Below are 25,279 nucleotides of genomic sequence, written 5' to 3'. Positions count from 1 at the left end.
GTTCTACCAGAGTAGAAATGGGCTTACATTCATCCATGTGAAACCTTTTTAGCAAACTTTTTATGTACTTAGTTTGCTGCATAACAATGCCATCATCTGTATGCATAAACTGTATGCCGAGATAGTAGTGTAAAGGCCCCAAATCTGACATATCAAATTCAGCTTTCAAATCAGCTTTGAAATCTGAAATTTGTGCTTTGCTTGTACCTGTAATGAGCATGTCATCTACATACAAAATGACTATGAGAATATCGGCATCAGTTTTCTTCACATACAATGTGCTTTCAGCTGGACTATTCTCATAACCTTGGCTGGTTAGATGAGCATGTATCTTATCATACCAAGCTCTTGGAGCTTGCTTTAACCCATACAATGCTTTGTGCAACCTGCATACTTTATGTTCCTCACCAGGAACTACAAAACCAATGGGCTGATTTACATATACTTCCTCCTATAAATCCCCATTTAAGAATGCAGTTTTGATGTCCAATTGATGCACTTTCCATCCTTTATGTCCAGCCAATGCAATCACAGATCTTATTGTGGTCATTCTCGAAATAGGAGCAAAAGTCTCTTCATAATCTATTCCCTTTTTCTGGGAGTAGCCTTTAGCCACAAGTCTTGCATTGTACCTGTCAATAGTACCATCAGATTTTCTTTTGACTTTGTACACCCACTTTGTTCCAATTACATGCTTGCCTTTAGGCAATTCCACAAGATCCCATGTATTGTTCTTCATGATAGAAGAAATTTCAGCTTGCATAGCTTGCAACCAATGCTTATCCTCATGTGCTTCTTCATAAGAATAAGGCTCTTCTAAATCAAAGAGACCACCCATTACGAATGCAGACTCCTCACGATTTACATTCAAAGCATGGCTGGAACTAGCCCTTGTTCTACCTGTGAGTGGAGCTGCAAGTTTGCTTTCTTGCAAAGTTTTCAGCAACCATCTTGGCACTGACTTGGCTATGTCTATGGCTGTTTGCTCTTCCCTGACAAGATCTTCCACTTCTTCCATAGAAGGGGGCTGAATGGCTGGCTGTTCCACATGTTCTACGAGTGGATTTTCTTGTGTAGGGGCTGGCTGATCTGAATCCCCCCTAATTACAATGGGTAAAAGTCCATCAAACATGTCATGTATGCCTGTATCATTGCTTTTATACAACCTGTACATGGGCTGTTCTGAATTTTCAGCAAATACCACATCTCTACTGACAAAAATCCTTCGTGTAGTTGGATTATAAAGACGGTATCCCTTGCTCTCATTGCTGTAGCCCACAAAAATGCATTTAATTGCTTTGTCATCTAGCTTTGTTCGGACTTTAGCTGGCACATGTGCATATGCCAAACACCCAAATGTACGCATATAATCCACTGTTGGCTTTCGGGTATACCAAGCCTCAAATGGTGTTATGGTTTTCAAAGCTTTTGTTGGACACCTGTTTAACACATGAGTTGCACACATTATAGCTTCCATCCAAAATTTGTGAGGCAACTTTTGTGCTTTCACCATGCATCTTGCCATCTCCATTAGAGATCTATTTTTCCTTTCAGCTACACCATTCTGCTGCGGTGTATAAGGCACAGTACATTGGTGTTTGATGCCCTTTTGAAGCATATAATCCTTGAATGCATTTGACATGTGTTCTCCACCTCTATCTGAGCGGAGTGTTTGGACTTTACATCCACACATATTTTCAGCCATTGCTACAAAGTGTCAAAAGCATGTAAACACATCTACTTTCGCTTTCAAAGGGTAAGCCCAAGCAAACCTGGAGTAGCCATCAATGAATGTGACAAAGTAAAGATGCCCCCCTATGGATGGTGTCCTCATCGGACCACATACATCACTATGTATGAGCTGTAATTTACTTTCAGCTCTAACAGCTCCATCTTTGGGGAATGGTTTTCGTTGCATCTTTCCCAAAATACACCCCTCACATACATGTCTTGGTGGAGACTCAAGAGGCGGCATATTATCAACCATATGATGCTTCTGCAAAAGCATCAAACTCTGAAAATTTACATGCCCAAAACGAGCATGCCATAGCTCTGCATCATGCATAGCAGGAGTGTGGGCAACCACTGTATTTGCATCATAAGTGCGCTTGTCATAGCTGTCCAGCTTATACAAGCCTTTGTATCGTGTTCCAGAAGTGACTATTTCATAACCCTTTGATGGGTCTTTTACCAAACACTTCCCGTCTTCAAATTCAACCTTTAAACCTTGGTCATTTATGGCTGAGACGGAGAGCAGATTTTTCTTTATCCCTGGAACATACAATACATTTTTCATACATATGTTGGCACCATTGGCTGCAATAAGTATGACATTACCAATTCCCTTTACTACTGGATATGTAGTATGATCTGCACATGATACAGTGCGGCCATTTGAAGCATAAACCAAGTGCTGAAATACATCTTTGCATGAAGTGATGTGGCTCGAAGCACCACTATCAAAATACCATGATGCATTCTGTCTGTCAGATGCAATGCAAGACATATCAGTGTCTGAAGCACTTGGTGTGTCACTAGTGCATGTGACCAAAAAAGTGTACTCTTCCTAGATTACATTAGCTGATTGCTGTGCTTTGTCATCAAAAGAGTCTGCTACTGCATTGCCTACTTCTTTCCTTTTCTCTTCTGCAATCCGCTTCCTACATTCACTGATGTAGTGTCCAGGCTTATGGCAGTAGTGACATTTGCCGTTCTTTTTGGGCTTGTTTGCATCCCCTTTGTCAGACTTTTCACCACTAGAAGAGGGCTGTCCATGACCAGCCTTGCTAGACTGTTGTCCCCCATGCCTAAAGCTCTTTGCTTTACCCTTATCCTTGGCTGTGAATGCCTTTTCTCCACCACGGTTGCTTGATAAGTTTGCTCTTGTTTGCTCTTCCTGCAAGAGTAAACCCACGAGCTCTGCGAAAGTGACGGGATCAGCACCTCCTCTCATTGAGAGGTTGAGAGAGGTGTGAAAGCCCAAGTAGGAAGGCGGTAAAGAATGAAGAGTGTTGGTGACCATCTGTCTCTCTGGGATAACCTCATCAATGTTGAGCAATTGTTCCTGCAAATCTTTCACTTTGGTGAGATGATCGGCCACGGAGTCACCCTCATCCATAGAAAGAAGATCCAATTGCCTCTTCAAGTAGGCAACTCTTGCCTCATTGCGTACCTGATACATTGCTTCCAATGTGTCCCATGCAAGCTTCGATGTCTTGCATGAACGAATGTGCGAAATAATAGTCCTTTTCACTGAAAGGGCTATCAATGACATGGCCTGTGCATCTCTAGAGTCCCATCTCTTCTGCTCTTGTGTGGGAGTTGGATCTACATCAGGAGCTCTTTGAGCACCTCCCCTTTGAGGCGTGGCTGGCTGTATGGTAAGTGGGCGTGTGTCATCACCACACACGATGCCCCAAAGCCCTTTGGCTACCAGCAAATTACGGATCATGAAACTCCAGAGGGAGTAGTTAGATCCATCCAACTTGTCCTCCTGGGTGAGCACACCAAATACATCTGTAGCATTCTGTGCCATGTCAACAAAATATATCTGCAAGCAAACCAAGCCAATGTGCACTGCCAGGCAACCAAATGTCCTGTGCAAATGTATGCCTGCAAACCAAAGCAAATGTAAACCTGCACCAAATTGTCCAATTACACACAATGTGTATACATACGCGACAAATCGCAGCTGTAATGCCCAATTACATGCTCCAATCTGAAAATCCCCAATTTTTATGCACTCCAATCGCTTCAATGTGCATTTAATTGGCCAATTTCCACAAAAGCCCCAAATTTCTGCAAGTGAAAGAGGTTCAATTTGCTGATTTTGACCTCAATTTTGAAAACCCCCAAATTTTTGCAAATGAAAGAGGTTCAATTTGCTGATTTTGACCTCAATTTCGAAAACCCCCAAATTGCAGGCAAAGCAAAATGCCCAATTTTTTTTAATTTGTCCTGAAATTGAGAAATCCCCCAAATTGGACCTGCAATTTTCCTTTCAATCTGACTTGCACGGAAGTGTCTGCAAAATCTGCATATGACCTGCACTGGAATGGCTGCAAAATCTGTATTTGTATTTGACCAAAAATGTGTACAGAGAAATACCTTCAGGCAAGGGCAGCAAGCTTGGAGCAAACAATCGAATAGAACTAACGGGCGTTGGAGGAAGCCAGCAGGGTGACGGATGGCTGTGGGCAGCCGACGTGGAGCTGGAGCTAGAGCTTACGGAGCTGATGGGATAGGCGGAGGCGGCAGCCGTAGGCTAGCTGCACGTGCAACTACACCAGGGCCCGGCGGCAGCGGAACACTGAACGGGCGGCAATCGTCAAGTCGTCAGCTGGGCTGGTGATTCGGCAGTCGTCGAGTCGTCAGCTAGGCTGGTGATTCGGCAGACGGAGGCGCGCGTTTAGAGCAAGGTAAGTCGGAATGGGTGGGAGCCGTCACCTGGGCACGAGTCGCCGGCGGGAGCGAACGGATGGACGAACGGATGGACGAACAGCCGGAACGAAACATGTCGAGACGGAGCAAAATGGGGGATCGACGCTGGGCGACGGCGACGGCGACGGCGACAGCAACGAAGGCCGGAAAGGAACAGCACACCGACGTGGCTCTGGGCGACCGGATGGGAGCGCGGAAGGCGAGGGTGGCCGGAAGCGAGACGGAGCTGGGCGGCCGCGGTGGGCTCCCCACTGGTGCCGCCCGTTCCTGATGACCGGACGGAGGAGCGCCGACGGAAGCAGGCAGTCCGGCGACAGAAAAACGCAGGCGACGGACGGAATGGCAGTTTTTGACGGAATTTCGGCAACAGAATTCCACAGTCAACAGCAGTTTTTCTTGGGGCAGAAATCCACAGGCAGCTCCCAGCTCTGATACCAAATGTTGGGTGTTGGACTCACACACTCACACACACAAACCTGCACATTAGGGTTAGGTGCAGGGTAGAGAAGCTCACACACAAAAATGAGAGAGAGAGAGGGAGAGCCAAAAGTGTGGTATCCACAAAATGCAAGTCAACCCTTGCATGTGTGCCACATCCATATAATATAGAAGTACAAAATATTATATGTTAAGTGTCCTTTCACACTTGATGTCCAAGGGGAAAAACCACATGGGAAAAAGTTCCCTTGGTTAAGCCCTGTTCACACATAGCACTACCATAAGTGAGCATATGCCTACAGGCAGGCTACCAGGACCTGCAAAACACGGAGCGTGTCCATTGACACTTCCAAAACATCCTCTTCAGGACAAGTAATCCCAATCCAACTGTGCATCATTACAAACATTGTTCGACCCATCACCCAACAAGGGCATATTTGTCTCCGAGGTTGCTACCACAACCATAGCCTCATCTTTATTGTCACCGCCAGAACATTTCGGCCTCTTAGAAAGGCCTAGCTCACGAAGTTCATCCTCTGTCTCGCCTTTGTCAATGTCACAACCCAAAGCAACCACTGCCTTGGTAATGAAAACTTCATTGAGAGTCGACATCTCTCCCACTTTCTCCTCTCTCTCGCTCTCTCTCTTTGTGCTGAAAGCCTAAAACAGCATGATACAGCTGTACAAAACCCTAAAACAGCAGCCCAAAACCCTAAAACAGTGAATAACTGCAGTAAGAGAGCAATTCGAAACTCTAAAACAGCAGAAAACAGCAATTCAAAACCCTAAAACAGCAACAGACAACAATTCAAAAACCTAAAACAGCTCTCTCTATCACAAGCATCGACATCTCTCTGTCTCTCTCTCATGGGGGATGATCTCACCCCAGCACAAGTGGCACAAAGGCGTGAGGCGATGGTGACAGTTCATGAGGCTTGCAAAGCAAGAGAGTGGGCTATCTACAAAGATGGTACGGTCATTATCACTGAGCGCTGTCCCAAATAGGGACGCGGGATCTATGAGACCAAACACCTGAGGTTAGCAGTAAGGAACTGCAATGGCACCTTGTGGTCGAGTCTAGGAGGTTTGAGTGAGATTCTCACATGCAGGGATGTCATTTTCTATAAAGAGACTCATCGGAGCCCTGAAGGGGGTTTACCATACATAGCTGGGTATTAGTGGGAGTTAACTTTCCGAGGCGACACCCGCACATCAACACGAGTACGTAGCTCAGGAGGGGTAGCTGTCCTTTTTAGATCCCATCTCCGACAGATTCTCAACATTTCCTGAAGAATGAGGATGCAAGGGATCTTTGGGTGCGGCTACAGCTTAACAGCGGTGACAGAGTCATCCACATTGTTGTGTGTTATTTGCACCGAGCCACTCCCCTTACGCCACAGAGCATGGAAAATCACCATACTTAAAATTATATGGGGATATTATGGAGTTCTGACAACTGGGGGAAGTCCTCCTACTCGGGGACTTCAACACCAAGACGGGGAGTCAACACGTCGGTAACTTTGATGGACAGAATTCAGCAATCTTTCGTGATGAAGATAACGCACAAGACTGCAACCCCTTCTGAATGCTAAGGTGAATGACTGAATTCTATGCTTGGCTATTTATAATGCCTCTAGGTCCTCAATGCTGGTGGTCGGTTTGCTCAAGAAGGGGTCAGCCTGCAGCAAATACTCCCACGACCTGTTTATCACCTCTTTTTGGGGAGCACTTTTCACGCTATGGTCTGGCCATGATCTGGCCACCGCTGTTGGGCTGGCTGCCTGCTGTCCAGGCTGCGCCTGGCCTGCTGAGGCTGGCCGACAGGCTGGTCGGCTAGCTGGCCAAGCCCCCATGGGCTGGCCGACAGGCTGCCAGGCCCTTCCTTGGGATGGCCGACTAAGCCCTAGCCACTCTTGGCTGGTGAGCAAAGGCTATGCGCCTCTTGGGCCCTTGGGGTGGCCTAAGGCCTACCCTATGCCCATGGTCAAGGAATACTAATCCCTTCCTAGGGTAGCCCAAAGGGTTTCCCCCTTCTCCTACATGCATCTACATGCTTCCTACAAATGCCTCGTATTCGGCTGCTCAAAACACCTGACATCATCCCAGAAGGAGACTCAAAGTACGGACTCGCACTGCTTCATGTGGAGGACAATGCACACCTAACCAAGACCATGTACGGGACTTGTACACCTGACCTTGGATGCTTAGAGTGGAACCTTGACTGACTTGTCCAGGACTCGGGCTCACATGGGACCAGTTTCAACTCGAGGTCTTACACCTACTGTATAGATATGTCCACATGGCATCCAAGTGCAAAATGCACGTGACATCCCCTTCTGCTTAACTTGACAAAAGCTGTGTAGCCTCCAAATAGTCCGTCGATCAAGCCGGATAGTCATCGAAGAATTCTTTGTCAAGCCAAACTGCTTCGTGAGTCCCTCGGTCTTGAAACTTCGTGAGGAACTGTTTTTGTTTTCGGCTACAGCCATGCTTGAAGCGATGCAGAAAAATCTGCTCGGGAACCATCAGTTCAATTTCGTCAACTATGTCTAGTTCCGCTTCGTCTTTAATCTTTGAAGGGATTCAACCTGCATATGGTTTTAGCCAACTGACATGGAACACATCATGCATAGTCCAGCTCGGAGGTAACTTCAACTTCATCGACACCCTCATTTATCTTTCTTTGGATAGGAAAAGGTCTGAAGCTTCTAAAAGATAACTTTGGACATCGCTTGCCCACCTATTTCAGCCGTTGCTTCATAATCCAAAGATAAACCCAATTTCCTTCCAAGAACTTCACATCCCTTTGATCTTTATTGGCCTGTCGAGTGTAGGCCTCCTACACTTTAGTCAGCTTATCTTTACCTAATTCCAAGATCTCCTGGTAAGACTCGGTCAATCTGTTCGCTTCAGGTATTGAAGACGAGGTTCTGGTCAATAGGGATTGGAATGATCTTCCAAACGCTGCATAAGGAGTCTTGCCAATAGCTAAAGAAAATGAATCATTCAAAACTGCTTGAACTAAAGGCAAATATGATTCCCACTTATCTTGCTAATCGTGGACATAACACTTCAGCACGTCGAAGGCCAACTGGTTGTAACTTTATGTCTGGCCATCTGTCTGTGGATGAAGCGCACTAGAAAGTTCAGTTTAGTACCAAAATTGTCAAACAACGCCCTTCAAAAATGACTGGTAAACTTGGCATCTCAGTCAAACACTCTGATCCTAGGAATCCCACCAATCGGGTAGTACCGATGCCGAAAAAACAGGTGGGCAACATCTTCGACAGTCACATTGGCCTTGCATGGAATAAGCATAACAAATTTATTAAATCTATCAATAATAGTTAAGCACTAAGTATTATACTTATTCGGACTAGGAGGCAAATTTGTGACAAAATCCATAGAGATATTTTGGAAAGGTCCTTCGAAATGGATAAAGGCTGTAAAAATCCTATCTTCTTCCCACCACGAGGAGCTTTCACTTTCTGACAAACATCACAACGTTGCACATTTGTGAACACATTTTGCCTCATTCTTGGCCAATAGTATTGCCTTTCTAGTTTCTCCAAAGTCGAATTCATGCCCCTGTGACCGCCAATGATGGCATCATGGGCATCATGGAGGAGCTACCCTGAACAACTTCATGACACAAAGTCGGCCCTTGTAGAGAAGCCAACCATCTCATATCAACATTTGGCATGGTCCTATGGCATCCAAATGTCTATTCCCACTATGTACCGAATTCCTCAGAATCCGCGTACGTGTCCTCCATATCATCTAGTCCCATACCAACAAGGTCTATTCTAGTGTTCTAAATCAAAGTCACTATTCCCTTCTTGCTCAAAGCATCGACCACTAGGTTAGCCTTTCCTGGAAGGTACTCAATCATGCCACCAAATTACTAGAAAATTTGACTCCAGCGGTGCTGACGGTCACTCCACTGTGTGCTTGGCATTGTCTAAATCCAACGCAATGCCTGATGGTCAGTGTGAACCTCAAATTCTTGCCCATAAAGGAAGTACTTCCAATGTTTTAAGACTTGAACTACTACTTAGAGTTCCCGATCATAGACCGAGTAATTCTTTTATGCAGGTAGTAACTTACGAGACATGTAAGCTACTGGATGGCCATTCTATTGTAAAACAACTCCAATTGCGAGATTACCCGCATCGGTAATTACTTGGAACGGCTCATCCCACGAGCCCAGCACTAGACAAGGAGCTTCTCACAAAGCCACCTTGAGGTTCTTGAATGCCTCCAAAGCTCGTGGAGTCATTCGGATCCGTTGCCTTCTGGTCATGACACCCTTAAGCAGATCTGTATGATCCGCCGAGAGGTCAAAGAACTTGTCAATGTGGGTGGAATTGTTAGCAGTTGTCAAAACCCCATAGGATCTCCTCGTAGAATGCTCCTGGTACAAGACTCAAAACCTGCGAACAAACCAAACAAACATGAAGGGGGTGCAGGCCTGACTCACCTCCCAACCTTGACAGCCGTGGGCAAGCCCACAAGTCTCGGTTGTCCCCAACCACTGAGCCACGAGCTGAGCTAACTAGATGGACGTACCGACCAATCTCTACCTCGTGACGTCCCATACCGCCACGAAGCTACCCTCGCGGGCCTCGAGCCTGCTACCGGCCTCGGCTTCATAAAGCAAGTGCACGTCTGCACTAGATCCAGGCTCCTGACCATAGAGCTCTCACAAAGACACGTGAGACTCTATGAACTAATGACTAACCTTGGCCATTCTTTTATAGGCTCTTAACCGGTCATCAAGCGTCCACACTTGGACGCCCGCCCGTCCATACTTGGGTGCCCGCCCGTTAGTCTATCCCTAACTCAGCTCATCAATCAACCTGCCTAGCTCCAAGCTTCCCCAAACCTCGAAGCTAGTCTTGTGTGCGTGTAGCACACGGTAGATACACAGTGCACATGACATACTCCCCTTCTTCTAAGAGCTCACTCCTGAGCTCACTAAAAAGCCACGGTAATCTCTCTGAAGAGTAGTCAATATCTCCCATGTAGCGTCCTCCTCAACATGATCCTTCCACTTGATCTTGTATTCCGTGATAAGCGTATTATGCAATCGTCTTTCACGAAATCCAAGAATCTTTTCCGGTTCGTGTGGAACAAATGTCATGTCCTCGACATCTATGATTTCTTGAGAAGTAACTAACTGGTCTGTTCCACCCAGTATTTAAGTCTACTAACATGAAATACAGGATGAACTTTCACATCAGAAGGCAAATCCAATTCATATGCAACTGAACCAATCCGTTGTGTAATACGAAATGATCCACGGTATCTAGGGGATAATTTCGGAGATCGACCTGTCCGTAAAGTCTCGGAATCTTTGGGAACTCACAAATACACCATCGTTCCTTCAGAGAACTCTCTGGGTGAACGATATCTATTAGAATAAAATATGTCTGTCTTGAGCACTTCTAATAGATTCTTTCGCAACTTGTAACATTTCTTGCATATCTTGCAAAAAATTACGTGCTGCATCATGCTGAAGTCCTGAAAATCCCACTGTAACAGGTGATCTAGGTTGAAAACCATACATAAGCATGAAAGGACTAAAACCTGTACTCGTATGTTTAGTACTATTATACGCAAATTTTAACATAGGAAGATATTCCTCCCATGAACTTTGTCTTTTGGAGATATATGCTCGAAGCATGTCCTCCAAAATTTGATTAACTCTTTCAGTCTGGCCATCAAATTGAGGATAATCTGAGGAACTCAAATTCAAAGTTGTTTCCAACTTCTCAAAAACAAGTCTCCAAAAGTCACTTGTAAACTTAGAGTCCCTATCACTGACTATGTCCTGCGGTAACTGCGATAATGTCCTGTGTACCCCAGGGTGTCCAGCATAAGGGGCGTCGTGACACTCCTTAAGAATCTTGGACCTAATGTTCGGGATCTGTGGTACACAAATTTTGTCATTACGGAATAGTAAACCATTCGGAATCATCCACTGACCTCCTGCAGCCTGAATGGTAGGCTGCTCAGTCATTGAGTCTTGGTCAATCAATGAGCTCCCGTTGTAGATCTTCTGCCAAAATGGACCAAAATAACTATCAGTCTTGCAAAGTCCTCTCAATGACTGAAATAAGTCAGTAGTAATCTCGGTGAACAACAAAGTATTCACCTCTCTAATTCGACTAAGCGCATCTACGACACTATTCATGAACCCCTTTCGATAACGAATCTCAAAAGCAAAATCTTGCATTAATTCAACCCATCGAGCTTTCCTTCCTCTCAAATCATCTGCATCACACACATACTTGATTGACTGATCATCAGTCAATACCAGTCAATACCACAAACTTGAAGCCATATAAATAATGTCTCCACCTTGAGAGCGTGAATATGGCATAAAGCTCCTTCTCAAGGGTTGGCCAACATAATTCAGTGTCGTCTAGCTTTTTACTTTCGAAAGCAACAGGTCTACCATCTTGAAATAGAGCAGCCCTGACTGCATGGTCACTAGCATCAGTTTCAAGAACATAAGGCCGACTAGGATCGGGTAATGCTAAGATAGGTGCTTCCTTGACTTTATCTTTCAAAAGTCTGAAGACCATATCCAGATCATTATTCCAAGTGATAGGCTGATTCGACTTACGTCCACGACCTTTCAACAAGTCGGTCATCGGTAGTGTGAGCTGAGAGTACTCCCACACAGATTTCCGAAAAAAAACAACAAAACCGAGAAAAGAACGAAGTTGTTTCACTGTCTGCGGTATAGGCCAGGCCATAACCTTCTGAACTCGGTCATAGTACTCAATCCATCTCTAGTGATCTTGTGTCCCAAGTAAATGATGTCTGTCATGAAAAACTCACATTTACTTAATTTACCATATAGTCGATTCTCAATCGTGAGGTGTCTAACGTGGTCCTCAAAAGTACGACTATATAAAATATCATCCAGGAACACAACCACAAATTTTTCCAAATGTTCATGAAAAAGATCATTCATCATTTCCTGGAAAGTGGCTGACGCATTGGTTAACCCAAAAGGTAATACGAGAAACTCGTAATGGCCATACCTAGTCCGAAAGACGGTTCTTTCGACATGCCTTTCAAGAATACTTATCTAGTGATAACCAGTACGTAAATCTATCTTTGTGAAATATTTCGCTACCGCTAACCAGTCAATCAAGTCATCTGATCTGGAGAGAGGATAATGGTTCTTAATTGTCAGCTTGTTCAATCTCTTGTAATCTATACACATTCTCCAGGTGTTGTCCTTCTTTCTCCTAAGCAACACAGGTGCACCCCAAGGTGATTTACTTAGACGGATCTGGCCCATCCTCAAATAATCTTGGAGTTGTTTGGCCAACTCATCTTCCTCAGCTTAGCTCATCCTGTAAGGTGGAATACTAACAGGGTGAGCACCAAGGACCAGGTCAATACGATCATCTACTACCCTTTCAAGTGGTAAGCCTCATGGCAGTTCCTTAGGAAATACATCTTGAAACAAATCAAGTATCTTCTTTAATTCGTTGCTTTCAAACACACTTAATTCATTAACATCCATAGTAGGTATTAGAAATGACGAAAGTGGAATCAAGACACAATGGAAAGCAGTATACAAAGAAGAATCCATTATATTAGCAAAATCAACTGTATGTACAAGAGGTCCCTGAGAGGGATGTATACAATCACCTAAGATTCTATACTAAGTGTTCCTATGTTCAAAAGAAAAAGTATGACTAGACCAATCTATCTGGACTTGAGTCTTAAACCACTTAATCCCTAATAACAAGTCTACATGCTCTAGATGCATAATATAGCACTCCAGAGTATCTTCGTAGTCCTGAATCCGGATCGGTAGCTTCTCCACCTTTCGATCCCATACTTGCCGACCTGCAAAGGGAGGCATACCTCATAGATATGATCGCTGGGTGTTGTGTCAAGACCCAATTTCTCCACAAGTTTGTAATTAACAAGATTGTGTGAGCTTCCAGGGTCTAGAAAAATGTGGATTCTATGGCCATTCACTTCTCCATAAACTCAGAGAAGATCATGCAAGCCAAAAACTTAAGAGTTGAACATACAATCAAAACATGAACTAGGGCGAGAGTGTGCAGTATAACTGACGTACCTGTCAAAGACGACTGGTTAGCTGCCTTTGGCTTAGGTCATGCGTTGGTCTTTGCACCCTTTTGCTTCGGACACTCGTTACGCATGTCCTTTTTCTTCGCAAATGAAGCAACGTCCCTCCTTCTTGAGCTTCAAAGCCTTAAGGAGACGTTTTTTCTTTGCTGGGGTCGAAGTAGAATTCTTCAAAGGTTGGTCCGAAGACTTTCCTTCAGTCGTGCTAGCCATCGGTGCGGGGAACTTCCTTTTGTGCTTGTTCCCTTGCTCGGTCACGGGTTTAGACTTGGAAGAGACCATTGTATCATCATAGATACGAGCGGAATGAATGGCCTCATCCAAAGTTTTGCATTTGTTGTTTTTAACCTGTAAACGGTACGAGTCGAGTAAACCAGCTACGAAGAACCCCAAAAGAGTAGTAAGATCCATCTTCGTAGCTTTCATTTGCAAGTCCCTAAATTTCTCGAGATAGACCTCATAAGTGAGGTTCTGTGAAACCCAGTGCTGATCTGCTAATCCACTGCACTGAGGTATTAAAAATCATAGCCTTAGTCTTGCCCAAGTTGACCGTGAGGTCCCTCACCTCCGTGTAGGCCTATAGTGCATCCAAATGTCTCTACATCCCCTCTGGAGAGTCTACTATAAGGACTATATCATCATCATATATAAGCAATGGTATAAAAATTCCTGCCAAGGAAGCACCTCTCCCCTCTCCGCTATCAATAAAATCTGAAACCTCATCAATGTATAGCCCAAAAGAGTCGGAGACAAAGGGCAGCCCTGGTTCACCCCTATGTTGCTGTAAATCAAGTCTGAGTTTCCTTTTGCAGTCTTCACTCTGCCAATGACCGACTCATATAAAGTATGTACCCCCCAAGTGAGTGTTGCCGGTACCCCAATGTCATACATCCTCTGCACTGGCCCGTGGTACCATATCAAAAGCCTTGCGAAAATCCACTGATGCTCCTCTCATGTTTCATGTTCCTGATATTCCGTGATGAGATATCCATGGACAGTTTTGTATCACTCCAGTGAGAGAGTTTTGTTTTGTTTCTATTTTATTTTGATGCCATGGACATGGGCCCATTGGGTCTTTAGTAGACACATAATATGACTTTCTTTCTCTCTCGTTAGAGTAACCATGACCACCAGGCACCCCTCATTGCCACATCCAAATGGCTTGCTACTTCCACATCCCCGGATGTTACCAGCACTGCAAGACAGACCTAAGACCTGGTAAAGGAAGTCTCCTTAGAGACCCGATGTCAGACATCCCAATGAGAGTCAAGCATGCCCACCGTATTGATCTCATTGGATCTCCAAAGGATATTGTCAGACAATGGGTACACCCTCGGGTGCTATAGGGTTTTTATTTTTATTTTACAAGTATGCATAAAGGGCTCTATAATTCAGATACGCTCCAAAACTTGGAATCTAAGCTGGTCCTACTTCATTTCACATCACACTTAAAATTACAAGAGCAATATGATCAGCATGATAGGTAGAACTTACCCAAGGAGATTGAAAAAGCTGCAAAGCAGGTCCTGTCACATTGCCATACGGTTAGTCAGAATCAGCTCAGATCACCTAAACTAGTAGATTCTTTTCCATCTTGTTGATTTCACTCTCTTTTTTTTGGAGGATAATAAAATAACTTTTTCAAAAAAAAATGCCATGAGAAGATACCTATCCCTATTTTTCGCGTGTATAAACAAATTGTAACATGTGGAAGCATAGAAAAAATTTTATTTGTAACTCCAAGAGAGAAGCCAGTCCATTACCATGCAAAAGAGAGACAGAATAGAGAAAGAGAATAGAAAGCACACCGTACACCAGATGGGGTTCCAAATACCCACTAAAGGGCCCCTCCCAAAGGAGTGTTTGCTTTGATTGCTGCAATGAAGAAAGAGTACAAAACAGGGCTGAATCTACCCTGAAACGGGACTGAACCAGTTACCTCGGTTAGGGTTGGATTAATCTCCTTACAAGCAGCAAGACGGTGGCCAGAGATCTCCCAAATAGAGGGCCGCAGTTGACAACCTTGTACCTAGCATTAATCTTTTTGCAGGCTGCTGTTAGTAGAGAGGGCTCAAGCAGAAGCTAGACATGAAGATGGGAAGAATGAGAATTTCGCACACCTTTAAACAGGGGCTGGGGGCTCAATTGTCTAGGCCAACTATAGTGTAGGACTGGTCTACTTGGGAAAACGTGCAAGTTTCTGGCCAACTAGGGCTTATGGGCCCCCTTGCCCTTGGACCTTGGCCGATGGCCAATGTGGCTCTGCCCATAGGCTGCCCACAGCCCTTCTACACTTGCCCTCTTACCTCCACATAGATCCTTCTCGTAAGATCCTTCTAAGGATTGTCCAAAGAAGACTACCACTCCACAGACTACCACCCCAGCCTCCACAGCTTCCGTGGTGAGCCCCGCTCCCACACAGACCCCAACGGCCGTCCCTAGTTCTTTGGATCCCAATTCTTCGGTTGGTGCAATCGTTAGCCGCGAGCTCGAAGATAAGCAGAAGGGCGCCCAAGACCAGGAGTATGAGCGCAACAAATTGCTCAAGACCTTTGGCTACATAGGCGGCCAAAGAGTCGTCATCTTGTTTGACAGGGCAGCACGGAGGATGTGGTCATGGAACAGGCCGTTTCCTGTTTCTTGCTAACTTCGGTAGACAAGAAGGTTGAGGGTTTTAGCACAGCCATAACGACGAGCATCAAGTTTGAAGCTCAAGGTGCCAAGCTAATGATTTAGGGCATTGAGTTTGTGTGAGACTTTATGGTTTGTGTGAAGGTTTATCTGGCATGTCTCTATCTGATTACAGGACATGAGTTTATAGGATTTTACTCATTTATATGGTTTATAAGGGTACTTGTTCACGCTTATTTACAAGTGGGTGGACATGTGGGGATTTGGACAAGGAGCATACACATAGGTGGACCTAAATTTTCAATGACATGAGTGAACACTTCAAGTGAGTGCCCACTTTTGCATGGATCATGCGAGCTTGTGTGTGTGTGTGTGTGTGTGTGTGTGTGTGTGTGTGTGTGTACACTGTATTTTTTCAAATCATCCCAAAAAGAAATATAAAATTCCACCGTAAGGCCATCCCAGCCAGGGGACTTGTATTTGCTGAGGTGGAACAATGCATTATCAAGTTCTGTGTCAGTAAAAGGTCTCTCCAAGGTAAGAGCTTCATCCATTTCCACTATTCCAGAAACATATTGGCGAAATTCAGTCCTAGCCTCAGTCATTTGATTTGATGGGGAACTAGGAGCGGAGAATAATTTCTGGAAATAATTCTGGCATTCATCTTGGAGATCAGAGAAAGAGTGCGTCCAAGAGCCATCTAGCTTCCTTACCCTTAGGCATGAGTTTTTCTTTCGAGTAGCATGCAAGCCCTGAAAAAAGGCTTTTGATGAGCAACCCTTATCCATGAGGGGCTTCATTCTTGCCCTAATCTGCCATTTGTGCAATTTCCTCTTGCAAATGATCAATGTTTCCTGGCAAGAAAATCAGTTGCCGCACTCTTGGAAGCATGGCATAGTCAAACTTGTGCCCAAAAAACATATGTGTGACCATATGTCAAATTGGAGGCCTATTACTTTGATGCCTGTAGTTTACAAACTCATTACCAAAATGATTGTGCATAGGCTTCACAGGATACTGGATGCGGGACTTCATCCTCATCGGTATGGGTTTGTGACGCGAAGACAAATCCATGACAATATATCCAATGCCTTGACTGCGATTGAATATGCTAAGTATTCGCATCAAGATGTGCTTATATTACAGGTGGATATTGCTAAGGCATTTGACACTGTTCAATGGGATTTTATCTCTCAAATCATGACCGAGTTGGGCTTTGGTCCCAAGATGGCAAATGCAGTTTACTGGCTTAATTCTGGCTCTACTTCTCAGTGCATTCTTGGGAGTCATCTGTCTCGGTCATGGACATTGGGTCGATCAATTAGACAAGGCTGTCCTCTTAGTGCTCTCTTATATGCCATTGCGACCCATCCCCTTTTAATGTATCTTGATCATCTTACAAACACAAGACAGATGACTGGTCTTAAAATCCCTGGAGCTGCATCTTTTTTGGCACAAGCATATGCTGATGATTCCTTCTTTATGCCACAAAATTCTTCCCGAGAAGTTCAAATGCTTATGACCACTCTTTCATTGTATGGCTTGGCAACGGGATTGCATGTCAATTTTGACAAATCTAAATTACTTCCCCTGAAACAATGTAACTGGCATTCTATTCTTTGGCCAGGTCAGGTAGTGCATTCCAAAGATGTAGTCAGGCATTTGGGATATCCTATAGGATGGCATATCACCAGGAAGCAACAGCTAAAATGGATCTTCCAAAGACTTCAACATAAACTGGAATACTGGAAGATTTCTACTTGGCCTCTTCATGTCAGGCTCAGAATAGTACAGTCCATTGTAATGTCCTATGTCCAGTTCTATTTGCCTTTGCTGCATTGGTCCTCCAGGGATATTTCAGCCTTTATGTCTCAAGCTATGGAGATGTTATGGAGGACAAAAACTGCTGTGAAAGCATTGAGACTGATGAAGATGGAAATGGTGTGCTCTCCTAGGATGCATGGTGGACTTAATGTCCTCAATATAAGATATCATGTACTTGCAAGGAAGGCGACTATGCTGCATACTTTTTTCCGCCAACAGCAGCCATGGACTTGTATGCTAGCATCCATGTGTGTCAACATGAGGACTTGTGCTTATGGTCATTGGATTACTGATCATTGGGAGGTTGTCATTGGGAGATTTGTAGGGAAGATAACTGGCTGTCCTCCCTCTACTGCTCTGATACTTGACTCGAAACAAGTACTTTCTAAGGTCAAATGGGCTCCTGATAATTGCTCGGGGACAAACTCAATACCTGTTCGGGCATACAATCTCATGAAATTGGGAATTAGATACATACATGATGTGGTAGATGATCAGGGCTATGTCTTATCTTTTCCTCGGGCCACTGCTTCCTATGCATTGGGAATGCATCATAGGTCTATATGGAAGAAAATAGCTGATTTATTACATCCTTTTCTAGCTGTTCCTCTTGTGGCTGACACAGACAGGCTTACGGATTGGCAATTGCAACCCTCTGCTACATGCACTCATCCTGTTCCTCTTCCCGCCTTAACCTCCATCAAAGCTTACAGGCTTCTTCAGCCTGCTCCATGGATTCAGCAACATGCTGATTCTCTGTGGCATATAAGGAAGCCCCTCTCATGGTGGCGGAAGAATCTCGGGATGTTATGGAAGTGTAAAATGCCATTGAAACAAAGACTTTTTCTTTGGAGATGTATGACAGGCACATTGTCAGTGGGGGTCACACTTGCTAAACGTCGCATTGCACCATCCACATGTTTAAGATGTCAAGCTCCTTCAGAGACTGTTCTTCATTTGCTTTGGCACTGCCCGTGTTCTAGGATCCTCCTCGAGAGAATTTCAGATTATCTTCGGCTCCGTTTCCTGAGTCACAGATTTGGGAAACATTTCTGGCTCTTTGGCAGATTTTTGAGGTCTTTGTCTCAATACTCACTATTTCTCTCTTGGGTGAGATATTGGGCTCTTTGGACAATCTGGAGTGAGCATAATTTGGCATACTTGGGTAGGAAGATTCACAAGTCATATGAATCTTTCCGAGCCTCATTGCGGCAATTCTTATATGATGCCTGCCATGAGGGTGATATGGATGCTTCTTGCATAGAGCTTTTCTTTTTATGTTTCTAATCTTTGGGATACTCTCCATTTCGGAGACCTCCCATCATGTAAATTTATGAGCATATAAATATACTGCACTGGATATTACTAAAAAAAAAAAAAGCGTGTACACTGTACATATATATACACACACACACATATATATAGCGACTGTTTTTAACTTCTAAAAGAGGGGCTTTTGATATTTATGGAGAGGGTACCACTTTTAGCAATGAAAAAAGCAAGTACGCGCTTGATAAAGAGGAGGTCAACTCGTTTTAAGAGGGGGCAAGGACTGGTTGGCAGCAGCTGGGGTTGAAAGCACCATGCAGGTCTCCTCTCTCCTCTGGCCTTACAGCGGCAGACCCCTCTCTCTTCTGGCCGACCTGCAACAGCCCGTACAATAGCCGCCAGTAGGTACAGCTGCTGGTCGTACAAAGCATCTAAGCACAGCTCTTCTTCTCTCTCTCTCGTCCGCCTACGCTGACCATACTGCGGCTGCCTTCTGGAGTTAATATAAGCGCTGACCGTACAATCGACTACAGCCAGTTGCTTTCTTTGTTCTCTCTCTGTTGTGTTAGCACATTCATCCCCAGTTTCTGCTAAATAGGAGGAGGTTAACTCGTTTTAAGAGGGGGCAAGGGGTGGTTGGCAGCAGCTAGGGTTGAAAACACACATGCAGGTCTCCTCTCTCCTCTGGCCTTACAGCGGCAGACCCCTCTCTCTTCTGGCTGACCTGCAACAGCCCGTACAATAGCCGCCAGCAGGTACAGCTGCTGGTCGTACAGAGCATCTAAGCACAGCTCTTCTTCTCTCTCTCTCGTCCGCCTACGCTGACCATACTGCGGCTGCCTTCTGGAGTTAATATAAACGCTGACCGTACAATCGACTACAGCCAGTTGCTTTCTTTGTTCTCTCTCTCTTGTGTTAGCACATTCATCCCCAGTTTCTGCTAATATTTGGTGTTCCTTTTGGTCCCTTTTCACGGCCCTTGATTGTGGGCTGGCCACCCCTATTTTGTACATTTTTCTGGGATTTTTCCCATGTCGGATGCCTTTTTACCAGTCGGCCAGCATCACCATGTCCAGTCAGCCAGGTGCTCTTGTCCAGTCGGCCAGCCAATCTTCCCTATAAATAGGTGGGCTGGCCTCTCACTTTTCTCATAATCTAGTCTTTCCTTTTGCTCCCTCACTTATGAGACTCATCCTGTCTCTTGCTTGGGACTGTATCATTTCAGTATATTCAGCATAGTTGCTCCATATCTATCTCTCTCTCTTGCACTCTCTGCTCAGCACACTCTAGTGCTTGTTTGTTTCTGCTCTGTGCACTCATTCATGGTATCATCGCTTCCAATCCAGCGTTCTCTCTGCTGCCCCAGATTTTTCCCTATCTACAGCCCCTTCACCTCTGCGTTTTTCCCAGATTTGCAGCCCTCTGGTTGCTGCGTTTTCTGGACAGTTGTTGCTGGTCGCTCTGCCTTCACTTGGGCTTCATCGCTTTCAGCCTGAAGGTACTTTTTTCATCAGCGTTTTTCTCTACTAGGAGTGTGGATCTGGTCGGCCTGTATTTTCAGGTCTACAGCCCCTTGTTTGGCTGCGTTTTCCTCTCCAGAGGACATTACCTATTGCAAAGGGGGTCTTGTGGTGATTCTGGCTTTGGTGGCAACCTTGGTACCTATGTGGTGGACACTCCTTCCGAGATTGTGCATTTTTCTAAGATTGAGCCCAAGCTCTTGTGATGGCTGCCACCACTTGTGGGGTGTGATATGATTCTCAGCATCAAGTGGTTCCAAGAGCATATTGCCATTCCTGATTGGCGGCACGACACCTTAACAATTGTTGACAATGTACCTAAGCCCGTCATGATATCACCAGCCTCAACATTTCCCACTTTGAAAGGGGTCTAATGGACTCCATGACATCTGAATATTTAGAAAGTACTGGGGATTATCCTGGGATACAAAGGATCGCACTCCTAAAATCTAGGAGGCCCCGAATGGAAATTCGGTTTGCATCATTACATCTATAAGCTAGGCAAATGGAAGGACTTGCTGAAGCACTTTTGGCAAAATGTCTACCAGTTGGAACATTTTTAGAGATGAAGTTTATGGGAAGAACCATCTTTTAAATTAATACATGTGGCAAGACAGTGGATCAAAGTGAGACAAGTGGCCTCACACTTGTCACCTCACTCGCCTAGGGGCTGCTCGATCCTCATGCGCACCTCGCCAAGTCCTGTCCTTTCTATCCGCGGCCTGTGCCATGTGTCTTGCACGCACTGTGTCATGGATGATGAGGAGGTGGTGTCACAAGCCTTGGTCGAACTCCAATGTAAGATGCTTTAACACCACAAGTCATCATGGCTGTGTGATCAGATTTTTAGCTCACATTTGGGAAAAGGTCTTGAAAATTATGGAGTGTGAACATCTAGGGTTCTTAGTTCAGCTTTAGACCTACAGTTAGGTCTTGAGATTTTTTTCATACTATATAGGTCACAGTCAGGGGTCGGCTGAAAGCAGATCTCCACCATCGAATCTGCAAAAATTAAAATTGGGAATCTTTATCTCTTTAGCTAGCCTTTCAACATCATCACTAGCTTTCTGCAAAAGCTGAGCTGTCAGCATTTCCTGTCCTCTCCTGTCAGTATCAGTGGCAGAAAGTTGATCTGTCAGCATCTAGTGTCCTCTCCTGTAGTGGCAGGGCCAATGCTTGCCGCCCCCACAACTGTGGCAAATAAGGGCATGGAAGAGCTGCACTTACTACTCCGCAAGTACAATTCTGAGACAGGAATCGATGCAGCTCGTTCATTTCCTCCACATGTCATGAACAGCTGGGAGGAGGAGCACAGGCCGTGATGGCATTCTGACAAAATGTGACGTGTGTAGATCTGCTGAACATGCCAGTTCAGAGAGCTGCCCGATCCAACAGGAATAATTTTTCCTCCACCAACCAGCGATCGTGTCCTCTGTTGTCAGTGTAAGGGCCAGAATGCTCGCCTCCTGCACCAATGCAACATCTAGGGAAAAACAACACAGTCTGCCAATCCGATCAGAAAAACAGGTTACCACGGCCATGGCTTCCCATTTTCCAAAACTGGAATGGCATTCCAAGTACTGTTCACTGATACAAAAATCACAAAATAGTTTTTCTGTACAATGAAGAAACATGTACATACCATGAGCACATAAAAAGACATGGGTACTTACAGAGAGGGATAGATAGAAAACCAGTTGGAAAGAGAACTTCCGGAGCTCCTTGAAGAGGAGGTAGCACAGAACGATGAACCCCGATCCAGCAAATGAAAGGGCCGAGGCAAACACGTTGATGTTAGTCAAGGCTTCCGTCTGCTCTGCACTCAACCCTGTGATCATGGTTGCTTTCCTGTAAGCCCTAAGCTCTCACAATGCAAACTTCTTCAGCGCCCACATAAGAATTCTTCATAATGTCTTGAACCCACTCAGATTTTGTGGGGGGAGCGGACCCATGACAAAACTGGAGTCGCATGAGCTCCTCTTGGGATACATTAAGACTTTAAATCCTTTTTTTTCAATAATAAATATCAGCTTTTAATCCCCCCCCCCCCCAAAAAATGACCCGTTCGCTGACGTCATCATTCATTGGTTCTCGTATCCGTGAGAACTAAGGCTGCCTCTTCCCCGTGGATCATATGGTTCTTGAGAATCCTAATAACCCAAAAAAAAAAATGTAAGCACTAATAATCCCTCATATGTCATTAGATATTTTCTTGCGTTATTATTGATTGCTATTCATGTTTAATTGTCCATTTATGGTTTCTAAATATCGTTGAATCCCTCCATTGTCTAGAGGAGCTATCTTTGTAAGTGTGGAGGTATTTGTACTGAAATTTTGCTGCCAAATTTACTTTTCAGCATTATTGGACCACTACAAGTTGTTTTTTAGCACTTCTAGGAAGTTCTGGTTTTTAAGTGTTTGTGTTCGAACTTTGATTATCACAGTGTAGTAGAGCATTTTGGTGTCTAGATAGTGATTACACATGTATTGTTAATTGTGGGTGTATATACATGTACTTTGGTCATGTGTTGTGATTTATTGATTGTGGGTGTATATACATGTACTTTGGTCATGTGTTGTGATTTACAGATTGTGCAAAAGTACCACTACATAGGAGTTACATCAGATACTTTTGTGTTGTAGGTTGCATACAGATATTATCTATTTGTAGATTTCTACTTGTTGTAAGCAAACGTGTATGACAACACTAACCAAAATTTCGGTGAGAAGCTTAACAAGAACAACTTCCATGCGTGGAAGTTTAGAATGACCAATTTCCTAATGTGGGAAAAGAATTTTGGGACTATGTCTGGAATTGCTTGATGAAAAAGCTATTCCAGCATTGATAAAGGCGTTCAAAGAGTAGAACCATGGTGCAAGGAAAGTCATGTATTAGCTTTCAATCACTCTGTGAGACAGACACTATATAGGGTATATATAAGATGCCAATACTCCAGCAATTGCATGGCAAAACTTGGTGAAGATGTTCCAGACAAACATAAAGGCAAGAAAATTGCAGCTAATACAGGAGTTACATACAATGGAGAAGAAAAACATATTCATCAAAATGAGTATGCATTGAAGATTAAGGGTATTGTTGAATCACTTGGATCTATTAATGTCTTAGTGGAAGAATATGACTTGGTGAGCATCTTTTTGAATGGGCTTGGTCAATAATACGCCATTCAAGACACCTATTATTGAATCTCTTCAATCTATTAATGTCTCAATAGAAGACGATGACTTGGTGAGCATCTGTTTGAATGGGCTTGGCAAATAATACAAGCCATTTAAGACCTCTATTGCTGTAAGAGAGAATGTTTCCAACTTGTGGGCTTTATTGTCTATGTTAATCATAGAAGATAAATCTTTGGGTGAAGACACTTCCTCCCAAAGTAAGAACACTTCAGAACAAGCATTCTACTCAAATTCAAGTAGAGGTAGAGCTAGAGGTCATAGTTGAGGCCAAGGTGGTGGCCATTTTGGAAATCATAATTATGGACAGTATAGTCTAATGATTCACAGAGAAGCAAACACACACACACGTGGAAGAGGCTAGTCTTAAGGCATATGGATCTAGAGAGGCTACAAAAATTGACAAAGACAGCAATCAAGATTAAGTTCAAAGGATTGCTTTTATTGTGACAAACCAAGTCACTTTGTAGAAAAATGTTGCAAGAAGTAGAGTGACATAAAAAATGGCAGGTTGCAGCAAAATAATTGTGCATCTTCATGAAGCAGGCTGAAGATAGATGTGAGCATTTGTTTGTTATGTAGCACATGTTGAATTCAGTGACTATAGATGTTTCTATAAATGGTGATGATGTATGGAATGTGGATTTGGGAGCCTCTATCCACATGACCTATCACAGTGAGTAGTTTAGAGATTTAAAAAATCTAGAAAAACTAGGGACGTGGCTTATCCTATTTGGCTAATGTACTTTGTGTGTCTCTAACAAAACAAAGAATTTGGTTTCTATTAGGCAGATGATTGAGCAGGGTTTGCAGGCATGCTTTAATCCTGAGGGCTGCCATGTTCAGGACTTCAACAACAAATGTTGTTTGGTTGCAAAGGGTAAAAAAATGGACACATTATTTACTTTAGATGTGTAAGCATGCTTGAGGTCAAAGCTGCTCTGTTTGCATAAGGTGATGTAGGTATTGTGGCTGATATAGATATATGGCACAAACGTATTTAGAGACAATTCACATACAAGTACATTCCACATCAAAATGGTGTTATTGAGAGGAAAACTAGGTACATTGCAGAGGTTGCTTATGCATTGATGTGGCTGAGAACAGCATGACTCACCATATTTAGGCTAAAGTAGTTGTGACTACAGCTTATATTATGAATAAGACCCCCACAACGGTAGTGCATGGTGTGACTCTAGAGGAGAAATATACTGGTAGAAAACCAGATTTGACAAACTTGAACGTGTTTGGATACATTGTATATGTAGAAATTCCTAATGAGCTACATAGTAAGTCGATCCAAAGGCTGAAAAATATATGTTCATTGGTTAACATATGCTATAATCATGTCACACATGAGATGAGGGTGAGCACGGATGTTGTCTTTGATGAGATGAGCATTTGGTATGTTGCTGTAAAAGACTTGATTGGGACTAATGTATAGGAGTAAGTGTTGCATAGAATACATGTCAGCAACAATCATAGAGTCATTGAGTGGACAGAGAGAGTTCTCTAGCATTGGGTCTATTAATAGACCAGGGAGTGGTAGACTACATTAGAAAATCAGTCCTATAGGTTCAATAAGTGCATCACATAACGGTATAGAGAAGGTAGATAAGTCTCTTGGTATGCTGAAAATGTTGCAAAAAGCAGAGTGATAAAAAATGGCAGGTTGCAGCAAAATAATTGTGCATCTTCAAGCAAGCAGGCTGAAGATAGATGTGAGCATTTATTTACATGTTCAATTCAGCGACTATAGATGTTTCTATAAATGGTGATGATGTATGGAATGTGGATTTGGGAGCCTCTATCCACATGACCTATCATGGTGAGTAGTT

General features: G+C 44.0%; 1 protein-coding gene across 1 annotated transcript in view; it reads right to left on the bottom strand.

Moving 5' to 3' along the window:
• GCR1 (G-protein-coupled receptor 1) overlaps positions 1-22,254 on the bottom strand; it is a 57,187-nt gene extending 34,933 nt beyond the window's left edge. Inside the window, exons 1-2 of the mRNA XM_086772934.1 lie at positions 21,920-22,254; positions 14,497-14,528 (exon numbers count right to left, since the gene is read on the bottom strand). Of these exons, the coding sequence (XP_086629060.1) occupies positions 14,497-14,528; positions 21,920-22,084 (197 nt within the window). The 5' untranslated portion in view covers positions 22,085-22,254. The remainder of the gene's footprint in view (positions 1-14,496; positions 14,529-21,919) is intronic.
• Positions 22,255-25,279: the final 3,025 nt, after the last annotated feature.

The sequence above is a fragment of the Cibotium barometz genome, chromosome 33, assembly GCF_041138505.1.
Source record: "Cibotium barometz isolate CiBa-2024 chromosome 33, ASM4113850v1, whole genome shotgun sequence".
Taxonomy (NCBI): domain Eukaryota; kingdom Viridiplantae; phylum Streptophyta; class Polypodiopsida; order Cyatheales; family Cibotiaceae; genus Cibotium; species Cibotium barometz.
The sequence above is the reverse complement of the archived record's forward strand: the minus strand, read 5'-3'. Positions and strand labels throughout refer to the sequence as shown.